Source organism: Dreissena polymorpha, chromosome 9, assembly GCF_020536995.1.
Source record: "Dreissena polymorpha isolate Duluth1 chromosome 9, UMN_Dpol_1.0, whole genome shotgun sequence".
Classification (NCBI taxonomy): domain Eukaryota; kingdom Metazoa; phylum Mollusca; class Bivalvia; order Myida; family Dreissenidae; genus Dreissena; species Dreissena polymorpha.
Genome location: NC_068363.1, coordinates 89,724,524 through 89,740,243, shown reverse-complemented (window position 1 = coordinate 89,740,243; position 15,720 = coordinate 89,724,524). Strand labels below are relative to the sequence as shown.

The window sequence follows — 15,720 nt, the reverse complement described above, 5'->3', positions numbered from 1 at the left end:
AACAATATATGCTTTCCCATTTCAAAATATAAAGTATTAGTCAATGAAATATTTTACAATAGCATGACTTCTTAAGTCCCTTATCACAACTACTGAAAAAGAGGTAATACTAGTTCCCATTCATTACTTAATTATTATTTTTGTCACAAAATACATTGAAATAAATAACATTATCCGTTAAATAAATTGATATAATGTAACATAGCTAGAGTGTTCGGTTTTACTTAGTTCGGTGATTTTTAAAGAGTGTAGACAATTTAAATGTATTTTTTTTCTGAAAAGTGTCTATACTGCAGTAAATTGTATTGCATATACATATATATTACTATTATTATAATGCCTAGCCATAACTTGTTTATACGGGCCAATGAAGGGCACATCGGTGTGTATTGACAGAGTCTATGATTTTGTTATGAGGAGAGCATTGCGTGAGTGCTATATAAAGGATTTAGCAGGAAACCTTCAACGTTTTCACGCGATGTATATTCATAAATATAGTGCTCTTATCATGGTCACATGCTGAGAATGGAAAATACTTCCTTACAAGTACACCTCAATTGGCTTTGTAATGGTTTTTATGGTCATTAAATTATCATATTAATAATTTAGAAAATGGTTTCTTAAAATACATGTATCGTGTCGAGCCCAATTGAGCACGGAGTGTTCTAGGTGGGCTTTTGTGATAAAGATATGTCCGGCGTCCGTGGTTGTATGTCGTGTTGCATCATTGTTCGTCGTCAAATAATAACTAGTTGTTATACTAGAGGCCTCATTTTTCACCCAATCTAGATGTAATTTCGTCAGGATGTATGACTGGATAATATATTGGCCGAATTTAAATCTGGGTATCTTGCGTTCAAAACATACGTAGTCGGGTCATTATTTTTCCAAAAAAGCAAACAAACAAACTATTAACGACCAAAACATGGCTACATGATCCCGGACGGCTAGAATGTCCTTTATTAAATATAAAAAATGTAACAACAAATCTGAAAATTGTTTTTTGTCAAGATGGCCGCAAAGATGTCCCTCAAAAACATACTAATCATCAAAACGATGTAAATAGTCACTCTTATTTGATGATTTTGTTATCAATAATTAGTGTTGTAAAGCCATAGTTTTAAATCGCCGCGATTTCTGGATTATTATACGAGGGTCGATATGTTTTTAGAGGTTTCAGTTTTAGGTAAGCTACACCGAATATGTCAGCGAAAGATGCATATACTGCACTTAGGAAACCAGAGCCCTGGGCAATTCTCAGTCAAAGTATTGCCCATGTTCAATATGTACTCTGGGGACATATCGTGAATTCTGTCAACATTAGACGTATTAACTTGCTGGCATAGGATCCCATATGGAAGGAATCGGTCTCAAAAACATACTTGAGACTGTCAAGTCTACTACTACTACTACTTATACTACTACTACTACTACTACTACTACTACTACTACTACTTCTACTACTACTACTACTACTACTACTACTACAAACTACTACTACTACTTCTACTACTACTACTACAAACTACTACTACTACTACTACTACTACTACTACTACTACTACTACTACTACTTCTACTACTACTACTACTACTTCTACTACTACTACAACTACTACTTCTACAACTACTACTACCACTACTACTTCTACTACTACTACTACTACTACTACTACTACTACTACTACTACTACTACTACTTATATTACTACTACTACTACTACTACTACTACTACTACTACTACTACTACTACTACTACTACTACTACTACTACTTCTACTACTACTACTACTACTACTACTACTACTACTACTACTACTACTACTACTACTACTACTACTACTATTACTACTACTACTACTACTACTACTACAAACTACTACTACTACTACTACTACTACTACAAACTACTACTACTACTACTACTACTACTACTACTACTACTACTACTACTACTACTACTACTACTACTACTACTACTACTACTACTACTACTACTACTACTACTGCTGCTTCTGCTACTGCTACTACTACTACTACTTCTACTACTACTACTACTACTACTACTACTACTACTACTACTACTACTACTACTACTACTACTACTACTACTACTACTACTACTACTACTACTACTACTACTACTACTACTACTACTACTACTACTTCTACTACTTCTACTACTACTACTAATACTCCTAATTTTTATTCTTCTTCAAAATCATTATCATCAGCATCAGCATAATCACCATTAATATCAACATCATCATCACCATCCTCGTCATCGTCATCGTCATCATCGTATAACTATTTTTTGTTGTTTTCTTGTTCTTCATATTTGATTCTTCCCTTCATCTTGTCATAATCATTCTCAAAATAATCCTCGCCAACATAATCGCCATCATCATATTAATCATATATAGACGGGATAAATTGTTTAATATTTCCTATTTCAACTGAGTGAAAACAATTAATTTCGTTATGTTAATGGTATTTTAATCATGTTCGTGTAAAATCTTACATAATCAAAATATATCTTTGATTCGGGAACAAAAATGCAGAAAAAAACAAAAACATTAAGTGTTAAACGCCTTCCAGGGAATTCCTTTGTGTCAACTCTTAACTGTTGATTTGCTCTGTTCATTATTTTTATCACCGGGCAGTAGATACAAATCGTTGTGGTTGGGACGCTGTGTTACTATGATTACCAATAATCAACAGAGCAGCTAGATCATTAAGAGTGTGCGTCCGCAAACGTCAGTTTGTATTGAAGCGTTCAGTTGTACAATGGAGAGGCGGTTCAACCATCGGCCGAATGGATGAAACTTTGGTTAAGATACCTGTGTGTTATGTCATTGGTTTAAAGCAAACACTAAATGAGTTTTATTGAAAACAAAGTTATACTTATTTCCGTTTGCCTGCAAGTTTGGAATTATTAGTACATTATTGTATGAATAAAATAGGCGCATTATAATAACAAGGGCGGAAATTTGTTTGATTTAAAAATTATGTGAATATTTGATTCTAAAGCTGAGCAGTAAAGCTTTCATACACGATATTATAACTGATTTCTGCGCTACACTTAAAACAGTGTTATTTGCAAACGCTTAGTTTATAGGTAAAATGAAATATCTAAGATGAATTATAATTAATACAAAGAAGATGATTAATAATAATCGTTGCGGATCGGATATCGAAGGGGAAAAATATTGGATTAAGAAGGTGCGAAATATTAACCTCTGCGTTGCTTTTCTTAAGTCAGGCTTTTGCTTAAAAGGACAATCGAACTGGAAACAATGAAATACAAAAGCGTTTATGGAATAATTTGTGGAATATGGACATTTTAAAGTCGTTTCATTTATTAGCCATGTGCTACAACTATGTAAATTATCTCGATCAAAGGGATCGATAATTGTTATATTATTCTGTGGATGGGGTTCTTTGTAAAAGGAGAGCGGGGTCAATGGCTTATTCTTATATTGTTTAATGCTCTGAAATATGACGACATATATCAAACTATTAAATGAATATTATACATGTAGCAATGCCGATGGAAAGATACTTGTTAATTGAATAATATAACGCAGTATAAATGGAGTAGTGTTTTAATTTATAAAAAAGCATTTAAATTTTAGAAATATGTTAGTCAAACGTTGTCAAGATCCTCACTAAAAGAGTATTGTTTTACAAGGTTGCTGTAACTAAAAGACAAAACAAATTAGCTAATCAAAATTATGACTTAAGTAACTCGCGCTTAGCGATTACAAATCAGTGCTCAATAAAAATGTGTTGTCTATAATTGTGTTATTCGTAAATAAATTCACGCGATATATTGATGAGAAAAAAATTGTAGCGGATATTACCAACTGAACAGCTATAATATATACATGACAAGAGCAAAGAACATGGCGTCTAAAGTCAAGTGCTGGCAGATTGAGGCCATCTTGCTTATGAACGCGGCAGTCGTAGTAGCAGAATTTCCTGGTGAGTTAATTTGATAATATAGAACAGATATGACGCATGTGGTTAGTTCCGGCCATATTGTATCAAACTAGCTATGGAATGTTATTATTAAGCGAGCCTTTCGCAAGAAATGATATCCTTGAAGTATCATATCAATGGTATGAAAAGACATCAGTGGTCAGATTGTCTTATATGATGATGTAAAACGACAAAACATGTTTACTGTCGCGAACCATGTTTGTTATAATAGTTAAATATTCAGTTTATAGAAATGCAATGTGTCATTCAACAAAAACGAACTCTAATGATTCCCTCAAAATGTAATATAACTCATCTTACTTAATTGATTCTTACTATTTTGTTCGATCCGATATGTACCGTTCATTCGTTATGTGCACAAAATATTTGTGAATCCATTTAATTACAATTCACAGACCGTTAAATGACTGGCCTTTGTAGTATAGATGTTTATAAATGTTTATAAATGTACATGTAGTTAAACGATATGGCGCTTTTTAAACTGCCACAACGTAAGTGGCGCTCTTCTAAAGTATTTTTTTTTAATTATACAGTTTTATTGTAAAGATCCTACTTAGTAGCTTCCGAATCAGATTTACCGGTAAACAACATAGAACCAGGGCGATAAAGGCGACGGGTTTTATTACCCGCCTTGGACTGAATCTTAGTAAAATGTTCATATCATCCGTTCCCGTTTGCAGTAGGTCGTATCCGTTTGCAGTAGGTATGCCTTTCACGGGAATCTGGTTCAAAGTTTTGTTGTGAAATCACAAGAAATACATAACCTCGAAGTGTCTGACTTATAGTGGTCATTCCTTGGCAGTAAAAACTTCTCTATTGAATTTAAACTGCCTCACTACATCAACTATGTATTGATTTGCATTGCAGTTATATGGCTAAAATATATAATTCGATAGTGAAGATGTTTTATGCATTCGTCCCGATCATTCAAATACAAATATACGTTTCTGTCTGCTAGTTTGCTGATATGCAGAATTTTGTTACGATTTTATCACATTTCGCAGTGCGTAATGTTTGATTTACAGCTTAAATCTTGGTAGCTGTATGTAATCAATGGAATATGACGTACATTTGTCTAAAAAAAAACGTTGAATCACGATAACATGTGAATAAACAAAGAATACCGCAACTGTAAACACACATTTTCAATTTTAATTTCGCTCAAACTCTCAAACACGTCAATAATTCAGAAGCGTTTGTTTGTTGGTAACTATAAGTTACGAAAAGATAACAGAGAACACTTTCAAGATTGTTTTTGCATAAAAACAATTGCAAACAAACAGATAACTATTTAATATGACAATATCGGACCTAACTAGTCTTAAAATTTCAGACGTACTTTAGGTTTTCACTAAAAAAACAAGTATAATGATTACCTTGACATTGAACGTTTACATATTTGTGGGACGAATTAAACCCTTAAGTTCTAAAGAACATTAATACATAGCTTCAATAAATCATGAATTTGTATCTGCATGTAAAAAAGTAAAATAAACACATTTTGTTTGGGTTACGCCTCGAGACGTATCGTGTAATAGTCATACATATGTTGATGCCAAATCAAAACATCGCACCGGATTACAAACACATTCGGTCCATTAATCGCTAGTTAACAGTCGCACACAATGTTTTGCAATACCATGGTATATGTTAAACTTGTTACAGCGAAACTATTCTGTTAGACGAACAATATCGCGTGATTATAATGCACATTATAATCGTTGTGCTGAAACCAAGTATCAGCATAAACAACAAAACCATTTCAAAGATGAATACATGCACCGAATTTTGTTACGGTATACTAAAAAAGCACGAACATAAGTAATAACCTATGTAGTATCTAGCGGTTAATAAAAAAACCCACACACAACCATTTAGAGTTCTGATGCGTCAAAAATAAACCACGAGTATTTTGAGCAATTTTTGTTTAGTCACAATATATCACATATGAAGTTCATCTAATAACAGCAATATATTTGCTTTGATGTGTTAAAAAGTGGATAAATAGCGCATATTTCATTCTTCGAGTTAAGAACGATCGCAGAGCGCTGTGTTAGAATATAAAATTGCATGTGGTATTATATCCCATGCACACGGTAATAAAGTTGATCACGTTTAAAATTTGATCCATCTGATAACCTCTGTCATCATTCAAATAATTTAAAAATAACCTATTACCTAAGAGCGAGCAATTATACGCCTTCTAACGAAATAACTTGTGTCAACATGGATACTATCTGCACACTGACTGTAAGAAAATCTGTGGGAGATAGTAAGCTATCTTTAACACTTGGCCAGGATACAATTTGATTCTTTCAATGATATGGCCTTTACGTGCTGGCAATGTAGTATCAGCCCATGACAGGTGCTATCACGGTTTTAGAGTCAATTAAATCAATACGAATTATTATTCGCGGCATTCAGCAAGCATTCGAGGGTAACGAGGGCCTAAATAACGAACTATCTACATAATTGCACAAAGACAGATAGGGCAAAGCACATGGATAAATGTCTCTAGACAGGATATTTAATTGTGTTGCATAGCCAATATATTTATGTAAAAAATCTTATAATACATTTAAACAACATTGACAATTACCTTTGAGTGATTCAACGAATTTAAAGTAATTTTTTTACAATTTTGTGAAATCACAATTTTGAAAAGAAACTCTTATATTTATTACAAAATGACAGAAGATGTTAAAATACGCAAAATAAATATCTTCACTGAGGCAACATTTCTATTACCTACTTTATAACCATCTAATTAAATATACAAACATTTTAACAGTTCGTAATCTTTCAATATATTATTTTTGCAAAGAGTTTAGACTATAGTTGTTCAGCCATGATGGTAACATAGTTGCGCGTGATATGCTTCTAGTGAACATGTGACTCTCTTCCGTCTTACGCGAAATTTAGTATTTAACGTATTATTATAATAATAATTGATATTAATATTAAGATCACTATGATATTAAAGTTGTATTAATAACTGACGGATAAGAAAATGCTGTTAATGCAGTTTGGGATAAACCTTTTGCATTCTGCTATGATTCCTTTGCGTGAACTCGTTCAATCATTCCGCCATTAAACATTAATTCTTTCTTACCTATCATTTATGTTTGTTCAGTAAACATGAAACAATACTATTTTGTATGGTCTAGATATACGGTTGCTTTTAGCTTGTACAGCACTTTTTATTATGTATGCCATCATTTGGCAATCTAACAAAGTATTACATATAATGGAGATTGTCTAGATGCATGTGTTTTGTTTCCTGGCAAAAACAGAGAAGTTTGTGATAACATCAGGTTTGCTTTGACGGATTTTTATGTTAACGACATTTGATTGTTACACATTACGAACGGTTACATTTCGATGAACGTCCAAAAAAGTGCCGATACATCAGTTCTTAGATTTGTGCGTTTTATCAGTATGCTAAATAATAAGGGTATACTATGCATACATAATTAGAAAAACATTTGTATAATGACCTTATTTTGTGTGTATGCTTGTGATAAACAATCGGAGCAAAATAATCATTTTAAGATGATTGCATTTATCGGATCATGTTTAAAAAAACATATGTACGTTAGGATTATTTTTGTACTATGTCATAGTCGTATTTTGCCTGCACATATTATTTAACAAAACTCGTTTCCATATTGTATCCTACTAATGAATATGATTTCATGCTATCATTTAATCACTCGCATTCAGTTACTTAAACAAAATTGACCTCACATTCAACTCATTTGAACAATAAAAATTTAAATCACAAAAAGAATAATATTGACATTTAACTGATGTTATACATAAATCAAACGATGATTGCAACTTACTTTTTGCATATTACAAAGGATTTGCCTCTCTTGAACGATAAAATAACTATTTAGATGATAATACAGCTGTACCATGATGATTTTATTTGTTATATGTTTGTTGTGATTTTTTTAAACGGGTGAACTGATATGTGCGGTATTGTGCACTAATAAAACAGCGTTTCCTACTAAAACTTTTCCCTTAAATATGTGTTGGCAATAATTGTCTGTGTGTTTTCTCTGGATACGGCCCTTGATCCTCGACGCTCTTTTCAGCTTCCGGTTACAACATCCAACCGGAGACGCCTGCGCCCGACTTCCTGTCGAGTCCATTGAATGTCACTTTCCGGCGCGGGGAGCTAGCCGTTTTGAGATGCAGCGTGTACAACCTCGGAACCAAAACGGTTTAAATTACCACTCTATTTATGAGCTAATGAGACAGATTCAGTAAAACATCGATCTCTATAGGAAAAGCTGGGACTTTATTTCAATACGGTTCTTCATGAACAATGATAAATTGTCTCTAAGCAGTCAAATCGGAAATGACCATACTTGAGCCATATTTTAATTAAGATCAAAGTGGTCTTTGAATGTCGATTTTTGCATTACAAGCAATAACTTGTAAATTGTTGGTCTGATTGTTTTATACATCTCTGAACTCCAAATAAATAAAGTTATGTTTGATAACGTTCAAATGACCATTATTATCAACGTATTGTGATGCATTATAATATATACATTACTTCCGATGATTAATATTATTAAACTATTCAAACCAAATGAATGGGTCAACACTGTGAAGTGTTTATTAAATTTAACTTATTTAAAAGTATGCATACTAACATCTATACAATAAAAATGACACACTTTGTTCTTCTTATCAAGGTCGTTTGGAGGCGACATGAACATTCTTTTCCACTGACATCCGGTACGATGACCGTTGTTGCGGACGACCGTATACAGATTGGTCACGTAGACTTTAAGAACCAATGGGATCTTATGATTAAAAATGTGCAACCGGACGACGAGGGCGTGTATGAGTGCCAGGTGGCATCAACCAATAGGAATATACGGAAACTGGTTTCACTTACTGTAATTGGTAGGTTTCTTTAACATACATATAACGTGATTTCCGCTTTTCTTTGTTTTGGTTTAAGACATTCCGTTTGTCTCTATCTTAATTTAACTATTTAAGATTCCCTTTGTGCATATGTCATATATCATCATCATCATCATCATCATCATCGTCATCATCATCATCATCATCATCATCATCATCATCATCATCATCATCATCATCATCATCATCATCATCATCATCATCATCATCATCATCATCATCATCATACATTACATCTTATACTCCATTACTTATAACAAAATGAGCGAGTTGGTATTTCGTGTATTTTAAATGATCACTCATTAAATATGAATTTACCATACATGAATAATTATTTGTGTTGAATATTCGATTTTTTCATAACTATTACTTCTCCATTTTTTACAAGGTTTGCGACAAAGTTGCCAATAATGTTTTTATACATGGTTCAAAGGGGCGAGTGGGCGGCGTCATACATGTGGTATAAGTTCAATTAATTTGACACCAAACTTAGAAATTTCCAATATAAATATCTCATGCACATTTTACCAAACAACACTTACCTACATAAATGCAATCTTGTTCCGTCAGCCTTATGCGATTTTTGTAATATGTACTCAGAAACGAATATTCATGTATTCTGGTATTGTCATCTTATTCAAAATTTTTGGATGGATATCAAAAACTTTATTGACAACAAATCAAACAGGTTAGAAAACATTGAACTAAATTTTGCAAAAAATATCATTCTGTAATTTCACCATAGCTGACTCCAAAAATGCACACGTTATAAACTCCGTAATATTATTGGCTAAATACTTTATCTTTAAATGCAAACAGGAAAAAGCAACACCGCAAATAGATGCTTTTGTATCTTTTTTAATAATCGAATTAAACTCGAGGAATTAATAGCGACAACACAAAATAAATTACATATATTTTATACTCACTGGACATTTGTAACATAGGTACACCTACTCAAAAGCAACATACACTTTCCTTTTTTTTTTTTTTTTAGTGTGTTTTTTTTTCTATCCATATATTTATGTAACTTTGTGATTCTATTCCATGTTGGTGAAACTTAAAACATATTTATTCACACCAACCATAGTCTTCACTGATGCTTTGTATCATAATTATATCGAGAAAAATGTGAAACAAATATATTAAAAACTATGTATTTCATACATTATATGTTCTGCAATTATGTAATAAAAATATTACGATGGAAATAAAAAATGGAATAACAAAAAGTTCAATTAATTTAGTTTGTATTCCCTTGTTTGTACTGTTTGTAACGTGTCAGATCAAAGTTAAGGTCTTTGTTACTTAAAAGTGGGGGCGGTTTTGGCTGAAAAATATGGGTATAGAAGAAAATATAGCTCTTCAGTGTTTGTGTGGATAGCTTACATTAAGACAGCGTTACATACGCCTCATAAGGTAATTGGGTAGAGTTGTCTGGACATTAAAATGAAATGTGCGCTAGGAAAAAGGGGTTAAATCCATGTCCGTAAAGTGTCGTCCCAAATTATCATGTACAGTCCGCACAGGCTAATCAGGGACGACACTTTCCGCTCTTATGAAATATTTCATTTGCAGAAATTCTCTTCTTAGAAATAATCAGTTTAGGAGGAAAGTAAACTGGGACCAACTTTTACGCACATTCAATCAACCCCTTTTTCACAAAACACGGGTCAAATATACACACCAGCAGCTGGTTTCCGGTCAATAACGCCTATCTTGAAACTTAGGATCAAGCACGCCTGAATGAAGACCTTGCTAGGTTTCTGCTCTAGAAGTATATTTATGCTAAACTGCTGCGTGTAGGTAGATAACATAACGTGTGGTTACATCGGAGACCAGTTGTTTTCACTGTTTAAAAAAACAACCTAGAAATAATTTTAAAGCCCAATAGCTTAAATTATAATGCGGATATTTTTCTTAAATTTTGTATTTTGTACTCACATGCTGCTCAGTTGCTTTTGATCAATTAAATCACGGTACAGATTTTCATAATATATAGCGTTGTAAGCTTAATAACTTTGGAAAGAGCTTTTGTAATAAAGCCTTATGTTCGTATCTTACATGCAGACGAAGCTTTGCATTGACTTATTATTTATGTTAAACTAACAACTCAACGTTGACATTCTTATTTCGAAGCGTTGTCTCGTGGAAAACAATACTTTGAAATGACTTTTAAAAGAGAATTGATGCAATAAGTTGTATTGTATATAGCTTATATGCAGACGACGCTAGAGATTGAATTACTATTAATATAAAAGTAATAATTATCTAACATAGAAATCAGTATTTTGTGGTGTCATCATGTTTCCTGTTTAATCACTGGTCCAATAAAATGACGTTTTGCTTGGACACCCGCTGTTATATGCTAATTGCAGACGTGCAAATACCATATGCGAATGGTACATTGTAAAAGATTACTTTGGTAAAAATATAGTATCAAATTATAAGTGAGATTTATGAAAAAGAATGAATCAAATAGCATTTCGCTTATACGCTATCGGCAAAAAATACTTTGCACAACAACTTGGGGAAGAAGCATAAGAAGGTAATCAACAGATTGCATCCTTTTGTAATTATTCATAAACATGCGCAATATTGTTTGATAATGGCGGCTAGCAAACGTCAATAAGTTTGACAGTCTGAAATACTTGTTTCTGCAATGTAAAACACACCACACAAAGCTAATAAACGGTTCATTTTGACGTCATTTCAAAGAAGCATCATTGTCTCCGATGAGCATTGACACCGTGGATTTTCATGTTTATTCCGTCCCCATTCCTTAATGTATCCGAAAATATGCGTTGCCTATACACACTCTGTATATATTCAGATTCCAAAGCAGAAGCCATGGAAATCACCATAAGCGGAGAACAGTACGTGGAACGCGGGGAACCACTCACGTTACACTGCAACGTGACGGGGCAGCATTATACTCCGGACGAGATAGACTGGTTCCGAAACGGTGAAAAAGTGACGTCGGAAAAACATAGGGGTGTAAAACTGTTCAAACAACTATCAATGGCTTATAAAACGTTTACTAGTATTTTGAGCATAAATGAAGCGACCATGGAAGACAGTGGTGTGTATGTTTGTAGGTCGTCCAATATGCATATTGCTAATACGAAAGTCCACGTACTAAGCGGTAAGGACACAGGTATATATTGTGCTGTTTTAATCATATACATTTTATGCAAATTTTATTATCATTGTATTGTTATTCTACATTAATTCTTAGATATCTTTATAAAATTATTTAAATGTATACAATAAACATATAGTAAATACCTATTACAATATAAACATAGTAACCTTTGTTAAAATTTCATTCGCATGTGCAACCAATAAGCCCCACAAGCCAACAGAGTTGGACGTTTTACCTTTACTTACTTAATACTTTGTATTGTTACAAGTTTGGATTGTAAATCCTATTAATACTTTGTATTGTTACAAGTTTGGATTGTAAATCCTATGTGTTACTAGAGTCAGGATTATAACCGTGAGTAAAATGCTTTACGTTTTAATTGCAGCGGAGACGTCAAATAAAAAGCGAGGTAAATTGAATTAATTCCTTCACTACGATACAATAATAAAATATTAAGAAATTTCGATGATATTTGCAAACTTGATAATAAATAAAGAGTATTATTGATTAGTAGGATAATCACTAGTTAATTGGCGTAGACATGTATTTATAACCTTTTGTTACAAGCGTCTCGGACAAATTCTAAAACAAATACGAACAGCTAGTGTCCTACGGAATTAATCTAACGTTTGTTAATTTAGCGCATTATATTATGTGGATACAGCGCAATTTTATAAAATGTGGTTATGACTTTACAGGAACATATCATGACGGGTATGCTGATGAACATATATCAATTGATCAGATGAAGTCGTCTGCATCAATTATTCGGCAGGCGACATTCGCGATTATTTGCCAATGCACTTTTTTAATGTTCACATATTGCTACAAATAATATGAACACGCTATACTCACAAGAAGATAATTATTTGAACTGCAAACTTGTGGATTACAGCGTAACCATGGTATATTACAAAATTGTCAACTGACGTTTATGCGGCTCCATAATTGACATCGGCAACACAACACATGGATTAACACACTAGCAAAGTGTTGTTTATGTCATATGTTAACGGATGGCATACTACAAAAGGGAATACATCTTAATTCCAACGACATGTTCAAAACTGTGCGACTTTGCCGAAGGTGTTGAAGATATAACAATATCGAAATATAGCCTATAAATCAAATGCGTTCGAAAAACATACTTCAGATATTGATTAGATTCAAAGTGCAGCATGTGTGCTATTCATTGCAATGTGTGTGCACTCCAAAACGTTTTCAATAAATGATGTTCTTTAATTACTCTGCTAGACACATGGCTGTCAATATGCATTGGTGTTAAGAAGCTTTTAAAATAGTATATGTTAAAATATCGTCAGTGAATGCTTTATCTTGTTGATATGCAAGGGGTAAATATATAATCATACAAACAATACTTTAAACCTTGGTACGGATTAATAAAGTGTTTGGGGAATGTTCATTAAATACTTTCTACGGCACCCCACCCCTGCCATACACATAATCATTCATAAAGGACAGTTGTCACTAACGCGCATAAGTATTGTTAAACCGGAAAGCGACAGTTGTGGAATTAACCGGCGTGTTTTTACTAATATACTGTAATAAAATTCGAACATACAACGAAATAAGATAAAACATGTAGTTCGACACGATTTCTTTCAAAATCGTTTACGGGTATTCTGCTATTCCTAAGTACATATCTATATTTAGAATAATTTAGGTTACTTTGTATTTTTGAATAACATACACGTTTTTAAATTAAAACTGTATTTATTTAAAAAGATCAATTTATCCTTCATGGGCGCATTAAATCCGTAATACTTGTTTCTTAATTATTCGAAGAAATTTTCCACGAATGTTTATACCATGGTAAACAATTTTTGTAAAATTGAAAGAGATATGTTCGATCCCTTAGGAACTAAAAGACTTTCCAAATTGATGCATTTAAAAAATCTGATTACATCAGTTCGCCATATTTGGCTTGACCAATAATGTAGTGACGGTAAAATAATGTAAAAAGGTGGTTTGCTAATATAATATTAAAACGCATCACGATATTGAAATAATACAAACGACTCAATGGGCAAAATAATAATAATTTATGTTTACAATTATTACACGATCAGACCAAGTACAATTACTCTCTCAGTCGCTAAAAGCAAAATAAGGAAAGGATAAGATTAAGCCAGAACATTGTATATCAGAGGCACAACGCGTTCGTAAAAAAATGTTCTAGTGAAAAACTATTAAATAAAGCGTATGTAAAGTGAATCCATATTAATATACTGCATAAGTCATGATTACTAATTGTTGTGAAATGCCATTAACTGTGTTGTTTTATGTAATCATACAGTGCAACGTAATATCTAAATGTTTCAAGTGTGAACACACACAATTCTTTTTTATAGTATGTAGACAATAAATCAGGGACCTATACACTTTTTTTGTATAGGCCACTGAATCACGTATTTGAAGAGTTTAAAGCAACGTGATTGATTATTTACTCAATAGTATATTGTGCTATTGAGGTATATCTAATTCCAGAAACGGTGTTTATATGTTATATGGCACATACACTGCTATCTTATGTTTTTTGTCTAATTATTAAATACGTTATGGTGCCTTTCACATTTCATATTTAAATTACTGTTCTAGTATTTATCCGTTTTGTTCTTTTTCAGTTAGTATTAATAAGTATTTTCATATATTATGTATGTGTTTCGTCTACATTTAATTAGATTTATATGACTAAAATTAGTACACACATCATGTACTTACGAATATGAAATTAAGAATAGATTATTTTAATAGTGACATACACAATTACATTTATAATAAAAGCGGATAATACTATTCACATTACACCTTACTTCTAAAAACATTAAACCTTCTGAAAAGAGTAAAGTAGTTGACTTGTCATACCTCTTCTCAGAAGCAGTAAGTATTTTAAGATAGAAACGTAGCTACAAAAAACAACAAAGAGCCCGGTGACCAACACACTTTACTAATATTTTATAATATCACGTTAATTAAACTTGCATACATTCCTGCGATCTGATATCAAAAATCGAAAAACGTACTTTTCTTCAATGTGTTAATACTGATAAATAACTGCTTAATCGCCATGTATAAGGTAAACCCACTTTTTATATAACAATAAATTGCAATACGAGTGTAAATAATAATTCACTTGTTAAACATCTATTTATTTGAATACTTTACACGTTTTAACTATAATTTTCACTGTTTACTGTGAAATAACGTCATTATTTTGACGAAATGAAATCATTATCGCAGCAAAATTCTTAAGTTTAACTCTTTTATAATGTATATAAACGGTTAAAAAGGCATAAAATAAAAAGAACATTTGTTGGATTCGGTGGAATATCGATTTTAATCCATTCGTGATCATAGAAAAAGATTATTTTTTTCACTCGTGAAAATATTTTTTTCTATGTTCACTCGTGAATTAAAATCGATAATCCACCGAATCCAACAAATTTCCATTATTTATTATAAATTATTTGCTCATTATTTGCGTGTACCAAAATTTTTAATTATTAACCAAGATATCCAATAAAGAGGGAGATCTAAAAATCGAAGTGATTTCTATGTGATCAAACCATAGGTGACTATATTGGTTTTCCTTGATAAAACACCGTAT

General features: G+C 32.3%; 1 protein-coding gene across 2 annotated transcripts; it reads left to right on the top strand.

The window, feature by feature from the left end:
- The first annotated feature begins 3,641 nt into the window (after window positions 1–3,641).
- Window positions 3,642–13,513, top strand: LOC127844984 (neuroplastin-like). 2 transcript variants are annotated; one of them, XM_052375584.1, is made up of 6 exons: window positions 3,642–3,985; window positions 8,104–8,231; window positions 8,713–8,926; window positions 11,781–12,092; window positions 12,478–12,501; window positions 12,791–13,513. In XM_052375584.1, the coding sequence occupies exons 1-6, from the start codon at window positions 3,889–3,891 to the stop codon at window positions 12,925–12,927; spliced, it is 912 nt and encodes a 303-aa protein (XP_052231544.1). In that variant the 5' UTR covers window positions 3,642–3,888; the 3' UTR covers window positions 12,928–13,513. The 2 variants fall into 2 exon arrangements, with proteins under 2 accessions (XP_052231544.1, XP_052231543.1); XM_052375583.1 differs by having other exon boundaries at window positions 11,781–12,104.
- The last annotated feature ends 2,207 nt before the right edge of the window (window positions 13,514–15,720 follow it).